The 27,990-nt window shown below is 33.2% G+C and overlaps 1 protein-coding gene across 2 annotated transcripts; it reads left to right on the top strand.

Annotated features, from left to right (window-relative positions):
* Positions 1–27,113, top strand: MS3_00002645 (uncharacterized protein). 2 transcript variants are annotated; one of them, XM_012936292.3, is made up of 3 exons: positions 1–69; positions 4,206–7,663; positions 23,425–27,113. In XM_012936292.3, exons 2-3 carry the CDS (start codon positions 4,274–4,276, stop codon positions 23,611–23,613), a joined length of 3,579 nt encoding a protein of 1,192 aa, XP_012791746.2. In that variant the 5' UTR covers positions 1–69; positions 4,206–4,273; the 3' UTR covers positions 23,614–27,113. The 2 variants fall into 2 exon arrangements, with proteins under 2 accessions (XP_012791746.2, XP_051070221.1); XM_051210248.1 differs by lacking the exon at positions 1–69 and adding an exon at positions 12,234–12,323 and having other exon boundaries at positions 1,772–7,663.
* The last annotated feature ends 877 nt before the right edge of the window (positions 27,114–27,990 follow it).

The raw sequence follows: 27,990 nt of genomic DNA, 5'->3' as shown, positions 1-27,990 counted from the left end.
ACCCGTTCCTTGAAAACCTGGCGCAATATTTAAATGGAGCGACTTTCATCCCCTTCTTTACATTCCAAGGTATGTATATCCTTAGAATAAGATAAATTTAGATAAAAACCATGTTCTAGGTAGTAAAAGCAGTGCCTGAAGTCTCCACGTTTTTTATTTGATGTTAGTAGTATCGCTGAATTTAGGTCTGCATTTTCGTAGTTGGAACCAAATAACCTACTGTTTACTTGATAATTTCCACTTGTTTGTATTCTTTATGAATATCTGTTGGTTGTTTGCCACAAGCTTTTTAGTAAGATTGTATGAACTTTCAGGTGTCTTAAAAGTAAGTCAGTTGTTCTAACAATCTGTAAATTAATTTACACAGATTCAGATTTGTGTAGTAAGGAGAGAAGGCCTACGGCCTATGTTATTCCTTTTCTAGTATGCTTCTGTGAGTGTTCAGTCTTCTCTTGAAAGAGTCAATTGAAGGTGCGGACACCACTGCTTCAGGCAGCAGGTTCCAAGTATTGATGACTCGGTGTGAAAACCTGTATGCCACGGGTGTTTACAGATTTCACTCCACATAGTCGATATAAGGGAAGGGAAAATAGACACTTTTTCCTTGTCCGCGCCGTCACCCTCTTTTTCCATCTGCTTGGGTTTAGTGAGCCTGTTAGTTGTTACTAATATGTATCGGTTTGCTTTGAATGTAACATTACTCATTTCGGTATATTATCAGCTACTAGTATCTATGTAGGAATTAATCATCGCTTAGCATATGGTTGACTGGTGATTATGAAACTAAAGCTTAGCTGTATTTTTAGAGTATGGTTTCGGGTTAGGCTTTCTCTTTCACTTCCTAAAAACTAAAAACCTCACAGAGTGTATATAGGACGTGGTTGGGTGTTTGACTGCGTTAGGAAGTACAATAAATACATCGATTATCGGTGGACATGATTTGTCCTATTTCAGAGTTTTATCCTAGTAATTCTTCAAATCGAATTGTTTTCATTGTTCTCGGTTGATATTCAATGAATAATCATAGCCTGATGTTAAAGATATCAGGGGATGTCTTAAAAACGGTTTCACCCATCCTACCTTCCTTACGCTAAATCCACTGTCATCACATATTTTTCGCTGTAAGTCTCATTTACTGCCCTTGAGTTGCATTTTTGTATTTGAATTCCTATTATAGTTGAACCCATTCCCCCTCCCCTTATCATACTGATTTCATGCCTCACTGCTGATTAGGTGTATGAACTTAAATCGGCTCACATATGTCCCAGATTCTACGTTGCATATAGATGACCAATTCCAAAAAACTTTTTAGAGAAGTTAAATCGTCGGTTGCTTACAGTTGTGTTACTTAATTGTCTTTGATAGATAACCTGTTAAATACATTTATCAAGTAATGAAACTGTTAATTCTACCGAGTATTTTTTCCACCATTTTATTTTCAAGGCTGCTCACTAGTAAGTGTGCGATGAATCGCAGGTCAATGAATAATTGTATTTCAATTTTATGTTATTTATTACATGAAATTCCACTGCATGGTTTTCATAAGTTAATATCCACTGAAGAAATGAATTTATGATACTTGAAAAGTATGTGATCAATGGAGTGAAAAGAGTTACTGTCATTATGGTAAAAAAGAAGTGTGTGTCATAATCAAAAACCATTATTAGAAATAACCTCTTCAGCGTTAATAATCGTAACAATGGAACCATGCAATATAACCATTGGAAGAAATGGGTAAACTAAATAAACCATAAACTTTGGCTATGATGAAAAGCAAAAGACCTACCAAACCGTTTCCGCATGCTAAATCGGGGTTTCATGTTGTGAATAGCTTAAGTTTCTCAGTTTGACGTAGGCTTAGGAGCAGATCTTTCGGAATGTTTGACTGGATCCTGCAAATGATTCCGTAGGACAAACCTAAAGTTGAATTTCTTGCGTCTACTGCGTGTTCCAGAATAATAATCATAACTTATCTTCATTGTTCTTTACTAAGCTATTCTGAAAGACACTATCGAATATGGCAAGGAAGCGGCCTCGAAGATTGGATTACATAGCTCCACAGGACATAAACTCGTTTATAAACTTGGAATCGATTAGTCATAACAAATAAATAAGCATCTTTAGTGGGTTACGCGGAGATTTGCCGAGTAAATTGTCTTTTGAGTCGATTTTGCCGAACGTTTATCAAGTATATCATGAGCCGTATTTTTTGGGATGCAAGATTTACACATAATTAGAATAAAAGCTCTTAACTCAATAACACACTTACAAAACTTCAAACATTCACCTTGAATCATGCTTACTGGGAGATCTAATAATGGGACTTGGTTGGTCCATTGAAATGTATACAGTAACATTTGTGTCTTTAACCTGGTGGTTGACGTTCGTGGTACCCTCAGGATATAGTACACAAATGACTAAACTATCTGGTTACCCGAACTAGATGATACAATAGTACCTCTTGGTAGGTTGGAATACTTAGTTATAAAACTGTTGGTTTTATCTAAAGAACTACATTTTTAAGGTCTTTCTTAAACTTTGAAAGTGTCCTAAGATTGAAAGGTTCATCGACTGAAGTGTTCTTCATAAACAATCAATGGTGATGGGTGCACTCCTTCTCAGTACTATAAGACATTTGAAAGAGTCATATTCAATAGATGTATTCATATTCTTAGGATAAAAACTCTAGCTCTTTATGAATATATCACTTCTCAGATGAGGCCATATTTCACTATTTCTGAGTGATCTGCATCCATGAAAATGCTGTTTGAACGTTTTAATTGGAAGTCCAACGAACTTTGCTTAGACATTTTAATGTTTACGATTCAGATCCGTATTTATCTACTTTCAAATAATCACCTGTCTGTTGAGTTATATTTGTTTACGTTTTGCTATCGTAAAGCTTTCCAACCCAGATCAGCAGATAGTTTTCGTTGTTTTTTAATTGGTCCACGTAATAACAAGGTAATATGATTCGTAAGGCACATGCTTTAATGTCATCCTCAAACTTCGTGGTGAATGATCTTGACACCCCCAAGTGACTATCCTTGTAGGAAAAAAATTGAAAAGCCCCCAAATTATCTCTTGCAGTTCTGCACTGTTCATGAGGATAGAGGACTAGCTTTCCTCACCTCTAACAATTTTCGACCCTTAGTATTTGGACTGTATATAAATTTACTTAACATTGGTCACCAAATGACCTACATGGTGTATATGCAGTTTAGATTGGAAAGGTACCTGAATTTATAGCCATGAATTAGTTTAGGGGGCAAAAAACAGGTTTAACACATTTTTCTAGACAACACGCTTATCGAAAGGAATATTGGGAGAGGTATAAAATTTCATAATGCTGTCCGTAATTCTTTCAATATTTATCATAATTAATCAGTAAGTCATTAGATATGTTGAATTCTGTGTTGTAGTATCGTGGTAGCATGAAGAAGATAATGAATTGCTTATATTATCAATGGAATTATTTATCACCAAAACATAAGAAAATGTCTTAGTCAATTTATTTTCCTGTTAGTTTCATGAACTAAATGAAATGGATGTCTTTGTATACCAAGTTGAACATGGTGGTGAATAGATATCTCGTTAATATTATTAGCTGCCTATTATTAGTGTATAGCGTTGGAATTATTTGATATTCTTGCAGTGACAGTGTCTTAATTTCTTCGAGAGTTGAAGTTTCGAGTCGCGTTCTATCTCATTTTCTTCTGGAATGCTGGATATTATTATCAACCTTTAAACAAAAAGTGCGATCTGAATCTCCTGGTATTTGAATCTGTAGTTGGTTGGTTAATCACATTAATAAATAATTTGAGGTGAATTTTGATATACAAGTTATATGAACAAATATATGCCCCTTGATGGAGATCGCTGAAGTAATGGGATGATTAGTCTTGAACATATCTTCATTTTTTACCATTTCTTTTTGTAAATCTGAACTAGGATTCTTTTGCTTGTGTCATCTATTTGTCCCGTAGTTTCAGTTCTTTGGCTCTAGTTCTCTATTGCACATTGTTCTTTTTAGTTATTTTATAATAATTCTGAGAAGTGTAGCAATCTGAATTAATGCAATCCACCTATAGACTATGTTATTTCACTTGTTCGGTGTTGATGATTTAACTATCTGTTATTTATATTCTAAGTTTTTTTATCAGTATTGTTCTACTAATATTGGCTTATTATTTCCGTTATTCTAGTGCTTGCTAAATATTTGAAAATCCAGTCACTTGTAGGCTTACATGCCTAACAGAATTATCATTTCGTTATGACGTCTACAAGTAGTGATATTGTTCCAGTTGGCACAATAATCAAAGAAAGATGGAGAGTTTACACTAAAATTGGTGGCGGTGGTTTTGGTGAAATCTATGAAGCTGTTGATATGATCAATCAACAAAAAGTTGCTGTGAAAGTTGAATCGGCACAACAACCGAAACAAGTATTAAAAATGGAAGTTGCTGTACTTAAACGATTACAAGGACGTGCACACACATGTCGTTTTATCGGTTGTGGCAGAAATGAACAGTTCAATTATATAGTAATGAGTCTTCAAGGTAAAAATCTAGCAGATTTAAGACGATCAACTCGTCGTGGATGTTTTACTATAAGTACAACTGTACGACTAGCTCGTCAAATGCTTGTTGCTATTGAAAATGTCCATAATGTTGGATTTCTTCATAGAGATATAAAACCATCAAATTTTGCATTAGGAACTGGGATCGGACCTGGCGCTGTTAATCCTAGACAAATTGTGCTTCTTGACTTTGGGTTGGCTCGTCAGTATACGACTGCAAACGGAGACATTCGAGCTCCTAGACAGGTAGCTGGTTTTCGGGGTACTGTCAGGTACGCTTCTGTTAATGCTCATTCAAATAAGGAACTTGGACGCCATGATGATCTCTGGTCGTTATATTATATGCTTGGTGAATTCATAGTCGGTGAATTACCTTGGCGAAAAATCAAAGATAAGGAGCAGGTTGGCTTGATGAAACAAACGTTTGATCATAATCAGTTATTAAAGTTTATGCCACGTGAATTTAGACCATTTCTTGAACATATTCAAAATTTGACCTATTTTGATCGTCCAGACTACATATATTTGCATTCTTTGCTTAACGCTTATATGGAACGTCGTAGGATAAATGAATCTGATCCATTTGATTGGGAGATAACAACTGAGCCTACGCCTGTTACTGGTGCTAATGAGACTAATCAGCACCATACAACACAAACACCTATAGCAACTCAACAAGCTGCTCAGGTCACTGTAGCTGGAACACAGGGAACACTAGATGTCTCCAAGCTCCGAAAGGGTATTCCTTCTGGAGTGGATCAAAATCGGCTAAATGTTGGTGCAGGCTCAAGTGGATATATAAGTGGAACTAGATTGGCCGGAAGTAGTTCAAACTTAGCTCTTGTAAGTCCAGTTGTAACCACTTCAGTGGCTAATGTAGGGAAATCTTTTGATGCTATCCCATGTCATGGCGGACCAAATGGTAGTGCCTTAAATTCAAGATCAGGTGTAGTTTCACATCATCGTAATAATGTCGACGAAATTTTGAGCAATCACAATTCTCAGCAGCAACAAGGTAACAATACACCGCGTAAATCATTTTCAAATGCAGGTGCACGGTCGCATCGACCTGCCACTACTCCACGTCTTGTTAAAGAAGCTGGAGCGGCGAGAGCTCGTGAAGCTGCCTCTAAAGATGTTACCAAAGTAGATCATTTTTACTCTCCACATTCTCAAGCTAATCGTGTTTCTCCTTCGGCTAAAGTTGGTAATACCGACTCAGTTTGTCAACCAACGGATAGTTCTATACCGATTAGTTGTGGACATCGTAATAATGATCCAAACAGACTTCAACCTGGTATAGGAACAACGAACAGCAATTCATCAAATCGTCGACCTATAAGTGCAGGTGCAGCTCATCTTAGAAGTAGTGGAGGCACTATAGGAAGTACAGCAAGTGTTGTTGGGGCTGGTTCAGGGACGCGATGCGACACAAGTTGCACACACGCTGTCATTGTAATGGTCGATCAAGGAGAAAATAGTAATTATCATGATATGACAAAAGCTGTTCCTCTCACACTCGCTAGTCATTGGATTGCTGGTGGAGAAGATGAAGAAGGTTCGGGCCTCTCTGAAAATGAAGATGCTGTCGTAAAAGTTAAAGGTCCAGCTTCTTCTGTTGCTAGTGCTTCTGGTGGGGTTGGAGACGAATATGATGCGTCGAATCATTTGAACAAATTTAATGGAACAAATAATCAATTACCTGAATGTGGGAGTGGAGAAGACAATGAAGTATTTCCCAGAATGCAGTCAGAAAATGGCAATAATGACAATAATTACTTTTGTAATTGTGACCCTAGTATGTTAAATTCTCAGCGAGTCTTTCAACCTTCTGGAGATGTTAACAAGGATGTTGGATCTGGTTCTTATCAAGAGCCAGGATCAGATGAAAATAGTGGAGAGAGATCTTCAGTGAATGTACCTTATATTACACCTGGCAGACAAGTATCTATTTCTTCTCAACACACATATGGAGAGGTTGAAAGTGGTTCCTACAGACATAATATCAATTCTTTTGGAAATCGAGGTGTTGCACGTAAGCTATCCCAAGGATTTCGTCGACAAAGAGCACTGCCTCAATATCTTACTTCAGAATCAAAATTACTTCCAAGTTATGGTATGCCTACAGCCAAAGAAAGTTGTTTAGTCAATTCACCAACTCGTTTGAAATCTTTTAAAAGTGATAATGATAATAATTGGATCACTCGAAGTGGTGGTGATTTAATGCCTCAGTTTCCAATTCCATTCTCACGTTCCACAAGTCCATACCATCCTCATGGCTTAGAAATTGTTGATGAAAATGCTAGTATACCAGTTTCTAAGCATTCACCATATATTACACAAGAAATGGTTGATCGCAGGGGTCGAATCCAGTATAAAGATTTACATGATCATGATTATCGTGAGTCAGGAAATCTAATTAATGAGTTTCATTTTGATCCAATTGTTAATTTAAATAATAATCATAATGATAATAACAATGCTAACGCTAATAATAATCACAATTATTCAAATACATGGAAGTTTAATCAAAACAGTAATTGTTTTCCTAATCCACCACATTTAAATTCTTCTAATTCCATGTATCATCATTTACAACCTGTCGAGAATCAATCAAATCATATGAGTCGTTCAATGATATTATCACAAACAAGCAGCGCTGAGCCATCATCCACATATAATCTCATGCATCCATTACGAATAAATAATGAAAATAATGAGATTAATTTGAAACCACCAAATTCATCATATTTAACTGATGGTCCTATCTTTTATAAATCACCATTTCAATATTCTTCAGCATCGCCATCTGTCACAAAACCATTAACTACTACTATAATATCACGTGATTATTTCCGCTCTCGTCCTGATATCTCTTCAGGATCACGTCAATATTATGTTTCACAACCAAATAATCATTTCAATACAACTACACGACGTCCGACATTATCGGTCGCACAAAATAATTCATACTTAAAAGCACCATTTTCTAAATCTGAACATAATCTTTTACATGCTGTGGATAGCTTACCGGAATTGGAAAACAGACGATTTCAGCCTACAGTTGAAGATGATAGTTACTTGGTAAGTGAAATATATATATTCAGTAGTGAGAGAGTTTAGGTAATGGAGAGAACACTTGTTATCAAACTTAAGTAGTGCTGTAAGAGCGTGACCGACTGGCAATTCCAAGCTTTTCACACCATACCAAAGTAAAAAGTGGACAGGATTAGAACTAATGGTTCAGTTGGCTGTAGAGCTTAAAGGGAAACTGGTTGAGGCTCGTGACCCTGTTGGTGAATAGATAGTTGTATTATCTATCAGCTAAATTTTGTTGAGTTATAATAATTGATTTGTACTAGTTTCTCAGATTGTTAATAATAACTTATCAGTAAATAAGGATATTAAATATGTATAGCTTAATACTCATATGGGATGGTTAACTAACATTGTATCAAATTGGAGTCGCAACAATTGATGTTCCTGTATTTATCAGCTAGAATAGACTAAAGTTATTTTAGGAGTCCTTTCAGAGTTGATTACTAGTGGAGATATTGAAATATATCAGTTATTCGTAACAAATGTAAGGTACAGCACGGATTTGTGTTAGTCCAAGTTGCCACATTGAATGGCAAAGAAAAAACGAAATTAAAAGAGGAGTAGAATCAATTTCGGCTACCGTGTAAATATGGAAGTACACGAGAAGTACAGATCAAAGAATAAGTAAGATCTCAGGATAGAAAGTTAAGAGTTACGTAACTCGACATCTAGAGGGAGTTAAGCAATTATACAACCGCTCCACTAGCATTGATTTTATGCAATATCATTGAACGTCTCTAACAGTTGATTACGAATAGTAGTTAGTTTAGGGACAGAGTATCAAAAAGGTAAATTAGTCAATGGAGCTATAAGTTTATCAACTGAGCTGCTCTAAAGACATTTTACGCATATATATCCGCCATATATCTTAGAGACTGGCTAGGGTAGGAGTTGGTTGGAAAATAGCTAGAGCCAAGTAGGTCAAGCAAAACTATATTAATCTTTCAAGTCCCTGATCTCTGAGGTTTCATCGTCCTCATAGATGCAGATTCCCTGGTTGGAAACCTTATAATAACTAATCCGTGGTTGTAGACTTCAAATGACATGGGCCAAAATTGATGATATTGGAACAATTATGCCCATTCTATCTCTTCCAAATCTTTAGTTTAGCGTTATTCTATACTCTTCTTTCTTCTGTGACTAAGTGTTAGGTAGGAACAGAGAACTTTATTCTTAATCTACTCAGCTAATATCGTCTTTACATAATGACGTATTCTTAAAGACTTTTTTGTAGAATATACACGTAGATTGATCAAGTAACCCTATAATGTGACGATAGTTGACTATTTTGTCTACAGATAAAACCAAAAAATCTAAACAGTGACAAATACTTATACGTCACATGACTAACGCTCATTCTAACAAATCCAACTAACAGAGTTGGGTTCCACCTCAAGTCTAAGGAATATAACTACAGTTAAGTGTTAGTAGTATACCTATATTCTCAAACCTGACGAAGGTTGAACATTTAATTTGTACATTCACGCTAAGGCATGAAATCAGTCTTGTTTTCCCAGGTTTGCTATTCACACTCTGCAGTTAAGCGTTGGATAGTTATGGATCCTAATGTTTTAGATGAAATATTGCTCAAAGTGATTCCTTTGTGGTTGTCACAAGTGAACTCTTATCTTGTTCTATAAGCTGAGACATTCAGTCTGATTTCTAGCTTCCTTACGGAGGCTAATATCTCAGTTCATCTAATTTATAAAACTGAACTACGATCTTTTAAAACAACTGGGAACAATCTATAAGGACCAGCTACTCTCCCTAGCTTCAAGAAACAGTTGTTTAATTCACATGAAATCTGGTACGATTAACTGGGCACTGAAAATAAAAAGCATAACACTAAAAAATATCTGTATTTGCCGGGATAATGTCCTGTCATCCGAACCGAAACAGATAGTTTCTTTTGACTTAAAGCTCTGATCCACAATTGAGGGAAGCCATGTCAAGCGCTGCATTCTCAAAGTAGCTAACAATCGAAAATAATTTCACACCATTCGTTTCCTATAAATCTTGGAGCCCGTATACACTATTGATTTGGAATCAGGATTGTCCAACTTTGAGCGTTTGCTTTCCATTTATTTTTTCTAAAAAAATCACATGCCGCCTGAGGGGATAGAGTAGGACTCTCTTGGCATAAAGTGTAAACACTTAGCTATGAGAGCACTTTGAAAGGTAGAGCAAACCGTCTGTACACTTGACCGTACTAGTTCATGCACGGCTTAACAAGTGAGACATTTTTTGAGAAATCCAAAATAATAAGACTTAGATTGATTTTAATTAATGTATGATAAACGTTATCGGCTTATTGTACTCACTTTACAAAAAATAAGTATATGGAATTTGCTTGCTAGATGTATAATTATTTCTTGGTCCATCTCAGTTCTCCATTAAAACTTTTCTCATTCATTATTTTAAACCTTTAACTATTTAATGACTTGAAATTCATGACAATAGTACTTATATATTTCAACATTTGGTTAAACTTGATGAGCTAGAACGTTAAGTTCCTAGTCCCACTTACTCATGAATCCGTGAAAAGAAAACAGGTGAAAAGTATAAGGGTTTTGTTTCTATGGTTCTTTTTGCAAAAAAGACGAGAGTATTTATATAATTATATGACCTTGTAGTTCTAGAACTCTTTGCGAACATGCTAAAACTAGTAACAATTTCAGTATTTGTCCAGTCAAAATAAGGAAGACAATCGTTTACTAGATTTTTCTTGGAAATTTCTAAAATATGCTGATAGGTCGAAGTGTTTTCAGCATTTTTATGGTTCTCTAAAACTGGCGAGAAATCACTGAAAAATTCCAAATGAGTTTGATCTATCTACACATTGAACTTCCAGTCCATTAGTCCATCAGGTGTCTGAATATATCTTCATGTACAGACTTAGTGTCGATGGCATTGAGATGCGTAAGCAGATTAGTTGGGAATATTTTACTTAAAATGAAGCAGTTTTGAGTATGAGTTTGAACACTGATGATATTTGTCACAAACATTATTCAATCAATCCACTAAGTCTATTATGTTCCTTTGGCTAAAGAAGCTGTTCAATTACAGACCTGTATTATCATTTTGAGCAAAATGTTTCGTATGAGTTTTACGTCCTATTGATGGTAGATAATATTTCGCATATATTCCTAATTAGATTTCAGTGAATGGTGTTTGCCAGGTCACTTGTCTATGTAGAGTTCAACTGCTTTTCATCCATTGATCAACTAGACAATCACAGCTGGCGCGATAGTCAGCCATAATCGATATAGAGCCTGAAATACGTATACATTGGCCCACGTTACCGTATCATACCACGTGTATTGAGTAATTTGATGTGGTTGCAATTATTTTCTATCTTAATCAAGATATTGAGTTTCAGAATTCGTACATCTTCCTTCAATTGTCCAATACACACTGTATGATTTCCTGAATTCTGTCTTTATCCCAATTGTCCCCTGTTTCGCTTCCTCTCTTTGTTTCATTGTTCTACTGGCAAGCATTCCACTCCCAATTGCTGTTACATACTACTTGAGTCTGTCAACACAAGTAGCATTCACCACACCATAGGTCGAGATATTTTTTGATTTATTCAAGACACGGCTGGTCAGTAAAAAAAGTATAAATCACACAAATAAGATGAAATCATGAAGAGGTATATGATGGAATGAGGTACATCGTCAAAAATAATTAAATTAGTAAAAATGAACGGAAGAGAATAGTTTATAATGAGAGAGATAGTTCATTTTAAAATATATATAACCAGGAAGAATCCTTTCAGTTAAATGAGTTCCTATCACTTTTTGTGAAGAATATCAAGGAAAAATGTACTAGGGTTCCATTGACTTCTATTTTGAGTTATGTCTAATAATGTCTCAAGCTACCGAGTTGTACAATCTCTAGGAGTACAACCAGGGCGTCATAATAAACCAACAGATGTCATCCCCATATACCTTTCTTTCATACCAGTAGTCCATTTCATAAATACACTTCTCCGCTCTTTCGATTTATCCTTAGCGCCTAAAAATAGTGCTCATCGTCAAAGATGCCGGGTTGACATTCCTAACACATGTGCAAATCACCAAAGCCGGTGTTTCAACATGGTGATATCAAATGATTAAAATCTAAAAGTATTCAAGTTAAAAATAGCCAATCATGACAGTTTGTAAATGTAATAAATAACTCAATGTAATCCCTCCAACAATTTCTGTGATCATGAAACAATGAATTATATTCCAATTAATGATATCGATTTACTATTCGTGTTTGTAAATAAAATGGGAACCTGGAATTCTGCTTTTAGGACATTTATGTGTGTGTCAAGTCTTTCTTAGTGCAGATCGAATGCTATAGACCTGGGTTCATGGTTTCCTGTTGACTACATCCAACCACCATCTGAACACTACAGTTATTCTAGACCACGTATATGATAAAAAAATAATGACATATTAGATAATTAATATACCACATGAAAAGTTATGTTTGATTGTTTCATATACCCATTCATTCATATCTATCCATTTGTATATTATTTATATTCTTATCAATTATTGTATAGTTGGTATAACAAAATGTTGGTTCTAGAAATGAAGGTCATTCCATCTTTTACAATACAAAGGTAGCTGTATATTATTGTTGTTATCATGTGGTGGGTTTTTTTTAATTAAAAAAGTTTCATGATGAATTAAACTATGCACTCACTGATATATATGTATGCACATACAGCTTAACTCTCTCTATATATATTGTTATTTTATTTCTGTAATAAACTTTACATAATTTCAATCACTTGACCATACTTTAGTTTTGTTGCACGAAATACTATTAGCTTGCTCATCGTCGATATTTTTGTTTAATAAGTAGTATATAAACAATTTCCTGTATTATATATATGATGTTTAATATTGTTTCTTTTTCGTCGTTGTACACTGAATCTACGTTGTAATAATTCAATGGGAAAAATAGTAACAAAATAGAATACAACTTTATTCCATTTCTTTATTGTATAACCAATATATCAATGTCAGCAGAGATAAATGGTGGCTAGCAGTCAAGTCCAGGACGCGCTTCTCGTCCTATCTGGGACTCTTTAGTTAGATGTATCTGCATCGCAGAGTTAATGTCGTCTCTTGGACTCGAACCCAGTACCGTTCGCCTCAAGTGTTATCGCGTTATCCACCTAACTATTGAAATCATTTATTATACATAAAAATTGAATTGTGTACACGATATTTTTCTCAAATACTCAATGATTATAAAGTTTGGATAGTGGACTATGAATGATTAACAAAAATGTTGAACTATTTACTAGCGATCAGCCAATCAGTCAAGTGTTTAAGTATGTATGTGTTGGCTTTGCAAAATAATAAAATATTTGTAGTCAATGCTTAGTAATACTTATTACTTTCGATTTAGGTTTGTCCTCCATTCCTTTTTAAGTTTTCTTGTTGTTTAAGTTTCGCACTAGTGTAAATATCAACACGGATATTGGCACATCCATTTAATGAGTCCCAAGTAGAGTGAAATCCGCATCCTGTACTGCACTACCAGCCACAAGCCAAATTAATGAATATGTTAACATTTGAGAAACATTTTAATCCGAATATGCATTGTTATTTTTAAGCTAATGTTATTGTCGTTTATAATATTGGGATCATAAAAATTCTATGTGATTTCATTAACTTTGTGTCTTAAATAAATCAATAAACAAAGTACTACAACTTCGTGATCGAATGAAGTTTTGGAAAATATTTCAATGGTTGTTGTATACAGGTTAATGGTACTATTTTATTACTTAAATAATTGGTAAGTAGGGTGGATTGTTTGAACCATGTAGGTTTGAGATTATTGAAATGGGGTTTTAAGTAACATTGCAGTCTTAATGGGATTGTAATTCATCATCACTTTAGAAACTTAATAGAATTATACAAATTTTTAAAGGTTTTTTTATTCTTATGATGTATATATTTAAATGGGATTTAACTAAAATGAAATATCTTGATTGTTCATAATCCTTTATGAATTTCTTACTGCCAAATTTTATACGTTCGCGATCTCATCAATACTGAGGGGATTCAAAACATTTCCGAAGAATAATTCGGAGGGGTTCTGATAACATTGGGAAATAGTTGATCCAATCAGCGTTGAGTAGGGGTCTCTCAGAGACATCTAGAAAGTGTCAAGTCACGTGTCACATTTCTCATTGGATGATTAACTATCCTTCTTCTGCGTTTAGCATAGTTCCAGAACCTTCCAGAAACACGAGGCCATCTGATACACTATAAATACCCTCGATTTTCTGTACATTAACTAACCTTGATTTTAGGAGGTAATTCCCGAACTTCTAATGAGGAATGGTGATCAATGTAGTTCAGTCCTGTCAGTTGTCACGTAATTACCCATCGGAGATATTGGAAGTTAGTCATACAGTATCGGCAATTAGTTAAAACAAAGCTAGATCCAAAGGCATTGGGCTCGATCCCTAATGCCGTGATCGTATGCGCTAAGACGGAACACTTAATCAGTATGTTCCAGATACTCAGTAGTTATCTAACTTGGATCTGTTCACCATCTCATTAACAAATTCCACAAATCCCTTAAACTGATAAACAAAATTTTATCAAAATATCTTTATTTTTCATATGTTCAAAGAATCAATTATTTTAACTTGTATTAGTATTTAATATATAATAAGAAACGTTTGTATCACTGATAGTTGATTTCATGTCATTACCAAATTTATTGTAGTGTTTATAAATTTGGAACCCATAAGTACTATATCCTTATATGCAACCTTTCTTTTATATATTATCATCATTGACTTAACTACTCTTATGAATCCAGTGTCCATCTCTCTCTGTTAATGAGGTATGGCAACTTGGACCGACGCATATATGTGCCTGGTCCTACATTGTAGCTGACTGACTGACTTACTACTGACTGTTGTTGATGTCAATGTGATACAGATTATTTGTTTTTTATTACAATATTTTTCAATATTAAATATTCATATAGTTTTTTTCTTTTATAAATTGTTTTCCTTCTCAACATTTTATTATAATGTTGAACTATATTATTAGTAAATAAGGATAAGTTTGAAGTGTTATGTTGTCTTTTGTGCTAGGTTATAAATATTATTGATTGTTGGACGGAATTGTTTTTTTTTAATTTTGTTTATTTATTATTCAATGAATAATGGAAAGTATTGGTTCTTTGAAAAAAACAAGCATACTTATAAGACAGACAGACAGTAACAACGTCGAACTTCGTATGTACATACAACAGTTCGAGTTGGCATACCACACTAGCACGGAGATGAGGTTGCTGATTGAAATCCCGTAGTGGTGGAGTTAGTAAGAGTATAAGCGGTAATCGGAAAGATTACGGTTTGAAGATGTTATTCAAGGAGTATACTTATAAACGTATTCTTAATTTAACCACATATAGAATAAATTAGTTTTAATGTATTTTGTTATTTCATAAAGTAATTTAAAGAAGCGTATTTTCATTGTCTGGTTATTTTACATGTTTTTTTTTCAGAGTTTGCTTAATGTTTTCCATTGTTTTTTTCCGAAAATAAACACAATTTACTCTTCTCATTCGATAAAGTAATTAGAGGAATAAATTTTCTCATCAAGTGGTAAGGTTTCATGATTAGGGTGTTAAGTTGATTACTGGTATGAAAAAATGGTAACATTTTTAAATGTGTATTGTTTATGTTTTAACGGGCAGTGTGGCAATTCTGATATTGATACACAGCGTGCGACACGCTAACCTCCCAACTGACATCTTGGGCGAGAACACAAGATTGAGTGAGAAAATGTATTTGGCTACCGAATATAATGCTGTGCATACTTATTCATATATATAGCATTCTATCCTTAGGAAATTGACCCATTTCTTAGCCAAAGGACTGCATTTGTCCTTTAGGTCACTTCTGATTGGCTCTCCATATCGGTTTAGGATAAATGTGCATAACGAAGAAAGCCTAAATTTACTGGAATTGTATGGTTTTCAACCACTAAAACCCCTACGTTTGAATTGCACTCCATATACTTCTGTTTGAGCAATCGGGTAGTATCACAAGCCTTCGCATTTAGTGTGTGGATCAAAGCCTAATACACGAGTTTGCACCTGGTTAAATAAGTTGATAAAAATAGTGAAATTGAATAAGACACTATCCATAACTTAACAACTATTATTTGCTTTGGATGGGAATCTATCCTTTATAAGTAGAACCAGGAACATAGTGACATAACTCACTAGAAATTATAGCCAAACATTTTTATCAAGCTCTACTATTTCTCTTTCTTCATGGTTCATGTAATTATTCAAGAACAAGGCCTATATGTAATCTTGAAGCAACTAATGTTCCACTAATTAAGTGAATGGAAGGTGCCACACTATTATTATTCGTTTCTCTCATTGAATAGTCAAATGATGCCAAAATGTTTCCGTATTTAGTCTATCAGAAAGTTAGGGGGCGCAAACCAAAACGTGACATCATGAAATGATGTGTCTACGCGATTGTTGTAATCAATAGTTAAAAGAGACCTTTGGTGACATAGATCGCAATCGTTCACAATGGAGCATCCACTATTCATCCTCCCTTAGATCCTTAGTTTATCAATTACCCTTTAAATTTTAAAAAAATTCTCTTAGTCCATTTTTTCTTCTGTAATCATGTCTTATGTTTATTCTTTACTATTAACAGTAGTACTGTTACTATTTATACTTCTCTGACATTTCGCTGTGCTAACGTCATATGGCAAATTGAATGAATGCCAATATATTGCCTAATTTCTACGTTGCGTATGACTGACTGATTGTGTAATCAGTTTATATTTACAAATCGCTTAGTATATGATAAATTCGATACTATATAAGTATAGCCGGTAACTTTGCGTTCATAGGCATTATTTATTTTTTATTGATATCTTATCAACAATGTAAAATAAAATACAGTCTACACTATCAGAAGTGTTCTAGTTATTACCGACAATACTAAAATAATGATTAGTTTTCTTTGGTGAAACTACTGAATTCGAAGATGTGTACCATTTGGACTGGAATTCACTAGTTTAAAGTTAAATTCATTTTGTATTGTTTGTTTGTGTCTTCCCATTGATGTTTAGGACTGCAATTGATCAGTCTCTTATTAGTATATGTGCATCCTGTTCGGGTTGCCTCTATACTGTCTTAAGTCACAAGCATTAAAACAAAGATGGATGGCGGCTAGTAGTGGAATCCAAATGGGAAGATACAAACAAAAATACATAATGAATTTAAACTTCACCTCATTGTACAAGCTAGGGGTTATCAAGACTCAGTAACTAAATGGATAACGCGATGGCGTTTGAAGCGAACGATATTGGGTTCTTATCCCGGAGTGAACATCAACTCTGAGATGCAGGTAGATCCAACTGACGAGTCTCAAAATGGAGCGAAATGCGCGTCCTGGATTTCACTACTAGTCTTTGGTCTAAAGTTGCTATCATTGTCTCCACAGAATCTGTGGTTCATGTATATAAATCTCACATAACTTTGTAAATTTACGGAAAACTAATGTTTAAAAAAAAAGAACTGAGATTTTCTCTACAATGTGTTTTTTGGAGCTTTTAAATGATTTTTCTAGCTGCTTTCAAAACACATTAGAATATTTAAATCAATTAACTCCACAAATAATCTGTTTAATTTATCTATCAAACAAAATAACATATATTTGGTTATAATTTCAATGATAATGTTATGGGATAAAAAAAGTGATTTTATAAGTTTTGTTAAAATCATTACTGAATAAATTATTCAGGTCTTGCGCACAAGACCAAAGGTCCTGGGTTCGAGTTCCGTGTGTTGAATCGTGGATGCGCACTGCTCAAGTGTCCTATATCAGGACGAAACGGCAGTTCATTGGTCTTAGGTTTTCATTAGTGATCTAGCTTAAGTCGACTCATGAATTCAACTATTAAAAAATTACTACAATCTCCACAAACCCCTATTATAATATTATTCATCAATCCAATGCAGTTTGTTCATTGATAAATTTGCTTGATGTATGATGTATATAACTACACATTTTTACTTTGATAATAATAAAGTTAATAAATCTTTACCTGTCACATTCTTGTTATACATTTATTCTTATCAATAAGAGTGGTCATAGTAACATAGTAAACATTTGTGAATAGTAATATTCTTTTATACAGTATAGAATTATACACAAGTTTTTTGATTATACTGATATCTTTGAACTATTTACAATATACTTTAACATTTTATTGTATAGATTATATTAAATAGATATGTTATAGGTGAATGAATACTTCACATTCTGAAGACTACTATGTACTACTGCCTGAGAATAATAAATGATAACGAATTGTTATCTATTTAATTATGTCATATGTATATGCATTGCTTTGATTGTTTACTTTACAATTAAAAGATAAACAAACAAACAAACAAATTAATTAATTAATTAAATCTACATCTTCTAAAATACCTTGTATTAAATGTTTAAATGAAATAGTTTCAGGATTTTTCAAATTCAAGTATCTCATTTATTTATTTATACTTTTCTAGTAAACTATACAGATTTCTTTTTCTATCTTAGCAGTAGTTGGAATAGATTAGTTTTATACACACTGTAGTGTACTAACAACTGTTAAATTCATTTAAAAATAAAGGAATAATTTCTATAAGATAGATCATTTATTTATAGATTGACATTTCATAACATTATGGGTTGATTTGGCCTGGACTATAACTTAGTTTTTTTGTTATAAAATAAAGTATACAAGATTTATAATTTAAGATGTTAACATTAGTTCACTTAAATCTAATGGACCGTTGTTGCTACCTTGATGTGGTTGTCGGGCTTGCCTATTGTGATGAACCAATCGAGTTATACTGGCTGGAACAATCGTTCTTTAATGTCCTACCATATCAGATATGTCGGTTGAAGTGTGGTAAGACTAAAAGCAGCAAACCCAAGGTTCGAAAGCGAAGTCATACTGTTGACTGTACAGAGGTGTGACGACAGCAAGGTGTTTCCTTCAGATAACCAGTATAACAGCGATGCTGCCTTTCCACAAGGAGGGGTGGGGTTAGGAAAGGTCGACCCTAAAGATGCACACCTCACCTTATCCCACGGATATTCGTCTCCGGCTGTTAGGTCTCAACAAGTACGGAGCTAACACGAAAATTACTCATAAAAAGGTCTTGTGTAACCGACCTCAAGCAGTTGTCCCTTGGGCACTGCGGTCACGCCCTCAGGTCACTAAGATCATCTCTAATCCAATTTCCTTTTCAGGTACCTCTAGAAGAACCCTTCTACGGTGTGGGCAACCGGGAAGTGATAACCGCTCTCATACCTCTAACAGCATTCAAGACTGACTGATAGGATTAAAACAGTAGTGTATAAAAATCTAACTTTTACTGAGTTATTTTTAAACTATAGGAATTCAAAATGTACCATTTGGTACTCTAAAGACAGAATTTTTTCTCCAGTTGTTAATTTCTATCATTTATCTTTAATTGAGAAGTATTTCAACTACATTATACACTACAATTATCTTCATTCATCGGTATATTGAACGTGTTAAGTTCAATATTATCGCTTTCTCGTTTCTTTAAGAGATAGATTGGATAGGAAATACTCTAGAATTGTAGTGTTACCGTTAATGATTCTCAGTATTTTATATCACAATAATTTGTAAGCTTTTTAGAAAAGCGCATGATTGCACACAATCAGTATTTACAGTTATTCAGGTAAAATTTAAAACAGGGTCTGTGCACAGTTTTTGTTACAGTGATAAAAACAGGTAGAGTTGGAGCCCAGTAATTGTAATAACAATAGCAATACAATAACATAACTGAAATAATTATCGATCTGTATTACATTATCAATAAATTTTCTATATAGGCTATTAAAATAATCGAATTATTGTTGTACTAATAAAAACCAGTCGATTTACTATCTCCTTTTTCTGTAGTGATTTAGTGTATGAACTTGGCCTGATGGGTAAATATGTTGCATTTTGTATTGTGTATAACTAACTGACCGACTATGCAGTGAATATAGATGCTCATTATATTTTAGGTTTGTATAGATAAGATTATTTATTACTAAACACATAGAAACCGTACTTTCTTGGATGATGCAGCTCATGAAGTTGTTCCTATATTGTTCTATTTTTAAAATCATAACTTCACATTACTATTTAGTGATTGTTACAATTGGAAATGTGTAGAATGTTAGCTAATAGGATAATTTATTTTAAGTTATGTTTATATTAAATAAACACTTATGATTTGTTTGGACAACTTATTTCCTAAGGACATTGTATACTGCTATTTGACTGTCTGAGATTTGAGACATTGGGAGTGTGTGTGTGTGTGTGACAGGACTATCACATTTAGGTAAAGATGACAAGTCAGTCGGTAAAATTTATAGATCTACGTAATCTTCTGACTTCTAAGCTGCTGTGCTTTATGATGTACAAAATTTCGTAAGCTGATGTATGAAGTCATTGAATAACACTTGCTAATTTGGTGTTTGGAGATTTTAAGTAATTTGTTTAAAAATATAGCTGATTTTATCATGTCCATGTCTATGTGATCAGCTTAAAACCACTCATTAGGTGTAGTGACATTTTGGTGTATTTACTGAATGATTTTAATCATAAAGCTTCGATTATCTTTATGATCAACATCATCAACACAAACTTCATGTTGAAATAATGAGGTGTTTATTTTGTTGACCTTGGCAGGACATGAGACAACAACAACAAAACAAATGGTTAGTCATACGAACAAAAATCCCAACACATCACTTTTATCTGAAATTTTGAACGGTCATATTGTCTCGAAAGGTAATGTAGATTCTACGCTTAAACTATCTAGAATGGAGAACTTAACTTCACTAAAATCAAATGAGAATAATAATATTATCAGAATGCGGGTTTGTGGAGATCGGAGTAATTTTAATAGTTGAATTCATGAGTCAATCTAAGCTAGACTTTCGGTCTCAAACAATGGAAGAGGGGTTGCGCTAAATCATGAGTCGATTGAAGTTAGGCTCAATGGTCTATAGGTTAGGCGTCCACACGCTAAACTGATGATTCTGAGCTCGCGTCCCGCATGCGGGATGATGGATGCATACTACTGAGTGGTTCCATGCTAGGACAAAACGACTGTCCAATGCTTTCACGTCTTGAATGGTGATCTAGCTTAGATCGACTCATGAGTTCAACTATTAAAATAATAATATTATCAGGCTTCCTTAAAATGTATTCGATGGAGTAGAGTTCACGTGTCGGACCTATCTTGTTAAAGGCCGAATACTTTAATTACTAGGCATCCGTCCTATGGCAGTTTAAAAAAGAGTATTACTTACTTACTCACTTACGTCTGTTACCCCTCAAAGAGGAGAATAGGCCGCTCATCAGCATTCTCCATCCAACCCTGTCCTGGGCAATCCTTTCCAGCTCTTTCCAGTTGTTATTCATTCTTTTCATATCTGCTTCTATTTCCCAATGTAATGTGTTATTTGGCCTTCCTCTTTTCCACTTCCCTTCAGGATTCGAAGTTAGGGCTTGTCTCGTGATGCAGTTTGATCATTTGTGTAATGTATAACCTATCCAAAAAGCAGTATACCTAAATCAATTATAAATTGTGTAATTTTAATTTCCATATATATATATATATATATATATATATATATATATATATATATATATATATATATACCAGGTCAATTAGTCGGTATTTATTTGCATGTTATATACTCCCAGTTCTTTCAACATGTTACGTATTGCTTAACGTGTGTATATGATGAATTAACTCTAACACAAATGCGCTCTAGTGGTTTCCTTTTTTTTTTGCAAAATTTCTTATTTATAATTACACTCTATAAGCCAACCGTATAAATCATTATTACAGTTTGCTAGGTTACAATTTGCACGTAATTCAATCATGTTGTCTTTATTGTTTATCTGTTATAGTAGTTAAATAGTAAATTTGTATTTAGTTAGTATCAGTTACAGTGTTTGTGTATTTTCATCTTTATTGTTATTATTATTATTTTTAGTGTAGGGTTGTGGACGAAACAACCATCCAATGCTCCCGGGTTTTCATTTGTGGTCTAACGTCTATCGGTTCATCATCTGTATTATTATTATTGTCGTTTTACCCTTTTGAAGATTCTTCCAGTATTAAAAAAATTGAAACTACTATGATGATGATACAATGTTCCCTGTTTAGCGCAATAATATTTTTTCTTACTAAAGTTGTACAGTCTTGTATTGTACTGTTACCAAACGCATCACCTGATCTTGCTAATAAAAATGGAGTATAAGTAAATGAATAGTTCGTACCTTGAACACTTCATTAGCTCTGGTTACATAGTCCCATTTGAATCGTCTTCCAACGTTATGTAACGTGTTCGAGAATCGGATATTTGTAAAAACCTATCAACCCAAGAACGATCGCATTAGATCTTTCGTACTATCATTTTTCTAATTCCTAATTTTTCACAATTCATAAGGTTCATTCTGGTAATCACGCAATATTATAGATTATGCTGTTTGTGTTCAGTGAATATAAGTACTATGAAGTGTTGTTTTATTGGTTACAGCAGTCACATTTCAACTATCAAGCCAGTGGTTCAGACCTCGTCCCGTCAACTTCAGTCTAGTTAACTGCTTAATCAAGGAGGCACCAAATACATATGCGCCACACAAATCTCATTCGATATGTGTGAGGGCTGTGATACTGCCCGAGTGCCCAAACCGAAGCAGGTAATAACTGCTTAATACCACCTAACCCAAACACAACTCGTGTGACTTAAGGTTGAATACAAAATCTTTTTTACCAAGTAAATGAGTTATTTCATCTACAGCTTCTCTATGTGGCATTATCGAAAGTACGTTCTTGATAGTTCACATCACGAATTTGTCTTAGACAAGCAATGGAAACCAGAAATCACTAAAAATGTTTTAATCTTGGTAAGAGACTCAATAAAAATCTATACAACATTCTGCAATCCAGAATCAACATATGCTTACTAGCATATAACTTCGAAAAGGTAATTTCAGGGGTTTTAGTATAAAGGCATAACCAGTGAAGTCCAACCATCTCAGGTATGAGATAAATATTATCAATAATAGTGATTGATTGAAGTTAGAAATGTACACCATGGGATGACAACTCAAATGTCTCAATACTAAGCGCTCGTCACAAGACTTAATAATCCTGGTTTTGATCTACATTTAGATTATATATAAAAATTACTAAGGAGTCCTGCATTGAATTTGAAAAGACATTCCGTGCTTTCTGATTTTCACCGGATTGGTTGAGGTTAGACATTAACATCGTTAAGGTTAAGCGTTCGCGCGCGAGACTAAAGGCCCTAGGTTCGAATACCGCGAGTAGAATCGGGGATGCGCACTGTTGAGGAGTCCCATAATAAGACGAATCGGCCGTCCAGTGCTTCTAGGTTTTCAATGGTGGTTTAACATCAATCGGTTCATGATCTCAATCAAAAAATATCTAACTGAAGATCAATTCGTGATCTAGATTATAACATTCAATAATCTTTATAATACAATCTCATAATAAGAACATGTCTTCTTTACTACATTGAATTTATATAATTATTCCATTATTCACTATTTCTTTAATTTGTTCATTGAAGTTTGTCTGTTTTCTTTATTTATCCTCTTTTATTTTCTTTATTTACTTTTTTTTAGATTGAATATTCTACTAATCCGATTGTATCTAAATCTTTAGCTGATACTAATCCATCTATTGAAATAATAAATAGATTTTCATATCAATCAAATATATCAAAATCATCAATTGATCATGTATTTGAACGTTCATCTAAACCGAATTCATTATATTTTATTCGACCAACACAACATACAATTGATATGTAATGTAGTTATGATGGAAAAGAAAATAAATAAACAAACAAACCATCAATTATTTCTATGATTATGATTAACTTTGTGGTGTATTATATATGTGTGTACACTTATTTCTTTTTTATGATTATTATTTTGATTTGAAGAGTTCTTTTTGAAAAAAAAGAAACATAAACGAAAGAAAAAAGAAAACTGTTTATATCACTGATTAATTCATTATTGAAATAATCATATCATTCTTCGTATATAGTGAATGATGTTATTGAACATTGAAGAATCTTCCGTTTTGTTCGCTATACTGTGATTACTACCAGTACTACTACTACTACTATGTATATTACAGTACTATTTGCACTTTTCACAAGGATTATGTAGCATTGTGTTCAACTTTCTTGTTTCTATCTTTATATTCATTTACTTCTTTTATGTATTTATGTGCATATTTTACTACTTACTCTGTGCTAATCATCGTCATCATCACCATCTTCGCTGTATTATGTATATGTGTGTGGGTGTGGGTGTGTGACTAGCCCATTGTATACAATGTACAATTAGAAAATTCTGATGTTATCTTTTACCCATTTACGGTTGCTTACTGTCTTTTTCAAACCCTTGTTTATATATTTTTCTAGGCAAATAAAACTACTCATATATGTTTGTTTTTTGTTTCTTTCTTTCTGTAGAAACGTTTATTCTATACAATTTAGGCTGTGCACTACTTGCTATACATGTACATCAAAAACAAACAAAATGTTTATATATATATATATATATATATATATATATATATATATATATTATTTAGTCTTCTATCTCTCTTCATAAAATATCCTTTACAATATATCTTTTCATTATTATTTCTATATTCTGTTCAATATCTTTCTTTTCTGTCTCTTCTTTTAAAAACGAGAACTAGCACTATACTACTACTATTACTACTTAAATCAAATTTCACACATTTATTTCTCTTTTCATTTGATTTAAATTTCTTGACCATTTGTATAATATTTAAGAAAAAAAGAAAAAAATGAGAACTCAGTAACTAATATCATTTTTTTTACCATGTGCATATCATATTATTTCATTTCATTTCTCTTTTTTTTAATTTTATTTAATTAAAATGTAACCCTAATTATCATTTAACTTTGTTTATAAAACCATGTTACTATTGTTAATGTGAATAATACTATTTATTTATCTACTTATATAATGTGTATATTTGTGCAATATACACTGTACTGAATATGTGCGTATAAATTATTATATGTAACTGTATATATTTGTATGTGTGTATTTGTGTATGAAAGGAATTCTACCTCTTGATGAGTTGATATGATAAGAGTACAATAAATATACAATAGTACAGTTAATAATATTAATCTAAGTATACATAATATTGAATGTCGCTTAAATTGTCTTTCTTCTAGAGTAATTACATAAAATGTGTATTTATTATTGTTCCATTTGTTTCCTTCGTTTTTTTTTGAATTCTTTGATTCATAGAAAATGTTCTCTTTATTTATATTTTCTTTAAAACTTTTTTCCCTCTTTTTTTTGTTCTATTAAGCATTGTTCTCTTTTCATTCTTTTAATTATTCTTTTCTGGATTGTTTGTTTTTTATCGTGAAATAAAAGAGATTGTTCTCTGAATGTCCTTATTTCTCTCTTGTTCTACACAAAAATGTAAATCAATGAACCAATGTCTTTCATTAGATAAAAAGCTACATCTTCATTTTTTTGTTTGTTTTTCATAACTGATGTGATAAATATCACTCATTCTCTCTTTCTCCCTTTTTAGAACTGATTCATTAAGATCCTGTGTTTTTTTTTCTCTACCGATATTTACAATAATTATTCATGGTATACGTATGTGGAAAATGGATTTGGTTTATTCGTTTTGAACCATTGTTTCAATGTCACAAACTGATAACAACATCAAGATAGATATACTGTTTATATGTATGCGTGTATCTGTTTGTGTTGTTGTTGTTTTTATTTGTGGCAGTGTAATTACACCTGACATTCCAGCATTTAGTAATTTTATTCTGGAGTTTTATCTACTAATTCTCTCGTTCTTTTTTTGATTCGCAAGACAATTATTTGCATAGTTTACTCAGTTTTTCATGGTTATTCATTTCTCATGTCTGTTCGTTTGTGTTTTGTTTATGCTTCTTTAATGAAGCTATTTGATTTTCCCAATTGTAAACCGCATTTTCTTCGTTTGTTTATGTTGATTCTACTGTCGGTGGCGCTACTTTCTCTCCTTGTTATGTCTCTATTATGATCGTTTTTGTTTTCTCATCTTATCTTTCTGTCCAATTTGTTCAAAGTGTAATATCTCTCAGGTGTAAAAGACAAATAACTTGTCAATATTTTATGTGATATTGTGTTCTTTATGACCCGGTAGTGAATTAATTTGTCTAATATGCCTATCACTTATATTTCTATGCATACTGTTATGTAAGTTATTTCCATTGGCTCTGATAATTTCGTCAGAGCTGCTTTCCTTTGTGATCCCGCATATATATATATATATATTGATATAACATTCCAACATGTCCAAATGCAACATAGTTATACATCTGACTACACTAATATATCACTGTTATACTCCATATGGACGGATATATATATTTATAGATACATATATACGCTGACTTCTGCTTCTGTCTACATGTAAAGTAACTGTTAAAAGTTGTCGGGTAAGAATATTTAGATGTTTTTCAACTGATACATGTTGAAAGTCCGCTCTACATTTTTTGATTTAAGTAACTAGTTAGTAATAGAGTTTACGGCTAACAGACGAAGCGGTGTTATGATTTAGATTTTCTATTCTTATACTCAAATAGATACAAACAGCTCTAAATGTTCATACGTACTATATTTATGTAGTGAAACTACTTTCGTTATTGATGAATGATCATTTCATAAGGTAAAATTAATTTTGTAGAATGTGTGTTCTATAATTATTCTGTAACAGTTCTTCCTGATAGTTGAACTACTTTTTTGCGATTCATATTATTTAAATATGTGCGTAAGCATTGTTCTGAATGATCAGTTATTTGATAAAAGATATTGTTTCATCATTACATGTGTGTGCGTACTTTTAAGTGATGAAATACTTCATGATATTGTACCACTCTTATCATAATCTCATTCATTTAACTTATTAGGTTTATTTATACGATCAGAAAAAGTATATATATTAATCGAAATTTCTATGATTAGTATGCAACTATTCATATCGTTCAATAAACTATAACCTTTAACTTTCATATTGACGTTTTTATCACCGGTAATAGTGTTAAGCTGTGTATTTGTTGTTACTCTGAATAATATGATTTTCGAAAGAAATCTCAAAGTAATTTTTCTTTCAGTGTAGAGGTTGTGGAGATTATTAAGGCAGTGAGTAGGACTTCTCTGACAATTGTTGTATGTACATGTCCATATGAGAGCGTTTGCAGAGGGAGAGCTGACTCTCCTCACCCTCGGTCGTACCAGGCCATTTTGGGGTATATATATATATATATATATATATATATATATATATATATATATATATATATATATATATATATATATATATATATATATATATAACCGTTCTTTTCCAAACGTCTTATTCTTGTCCATTTTCAGGTCAACTATATAAATGTACGTGTTTATCGCCTGGTACAAAGCACTAAAGACTAGTCAGTTAGAAATTAAAAAAACTTAAGAGATTTATGGATGTAAATATGTTTTTTTAGTGAATTGACTCAGAAGTTAGAATCTGATAGTTATGTGCAACTGTATATTAGTATAAATCTAATTCATTTTTAATTATTCATTTTATGATTCGAATACTTAGTTGTCTATTTCGATTCGACTAATCAACTGCTACATTTGATACCTTTTTATAATAAAAAAATTCTTGATCCATAACTCCAATACATAAATTAGTCAATTTTTTCTTTGTTTTTTGTTTTACTTTCTAAATAAGAGTCATATTAATTAAATCAGTATTCTCAATAGTTGAGATCATGAGTCACTTGGAACTAGGCCACCATGGAAAACCTGGAAGCACTGGACGGCTGTTTTGTCTTATTGCGGGCTCATCAGCAGTGCGCATCCACGACACTGCCTTGGGGGGATCCGAACCCAGGGCCTACTGGTCTCGCGCGCGAGCACTTAATCACTAGACAACTGAGCCGGCCGGCATCCAATCGTGGTAATGTCTAAATACAACTAATCCACGAAACTGAGCGACACATCCACTACTGTCATCAGTGAGTTACTATTTCACAACAGACCCGGTTGAACTCCACTGGTCACTGCTTCTCACTACAACTCCAGGATATACATCTTGAAGTCAGTCACTAGTGAGCATATGTTGATTAGTATCAAAAG

Source organism: Schistosoma haematobium, chromosome ZW, assembly GCF_000699445.3.
Source record: "Schistosoma haematobium chromosome ZW, whole genome shotgun sequence".
NCBI lineage: Eukaryota > Metazoa > Platyhelminthes > Trematoda > Strigeidida > Schistosomatidae > Schistosoma > Schistosoma haematobium.
Note: the sequence above shows the minus strand (reverse complement) of the source record. Positions and strands in the feature narration are given on the sequence as shown.

What these genes read in the sequence shown, in the direction of transcription:
- MS3_00002645 (XM_012936292.3), top strand. Translation starts at nt 4,274, where the DNA reads ATGACGTCTACAAGTAGTGATATTGTTCCAGTTGGCACAATAATCAAA. An exon ending in TTGAAGATGATAGTTACTTG is followed by an intron (nt 7,664 to 23,424) that starts GTAAGTGAAATA and finishes ACTTTTTTTTAG; the next exon opens with ATTGAATATTCTACTAATCC.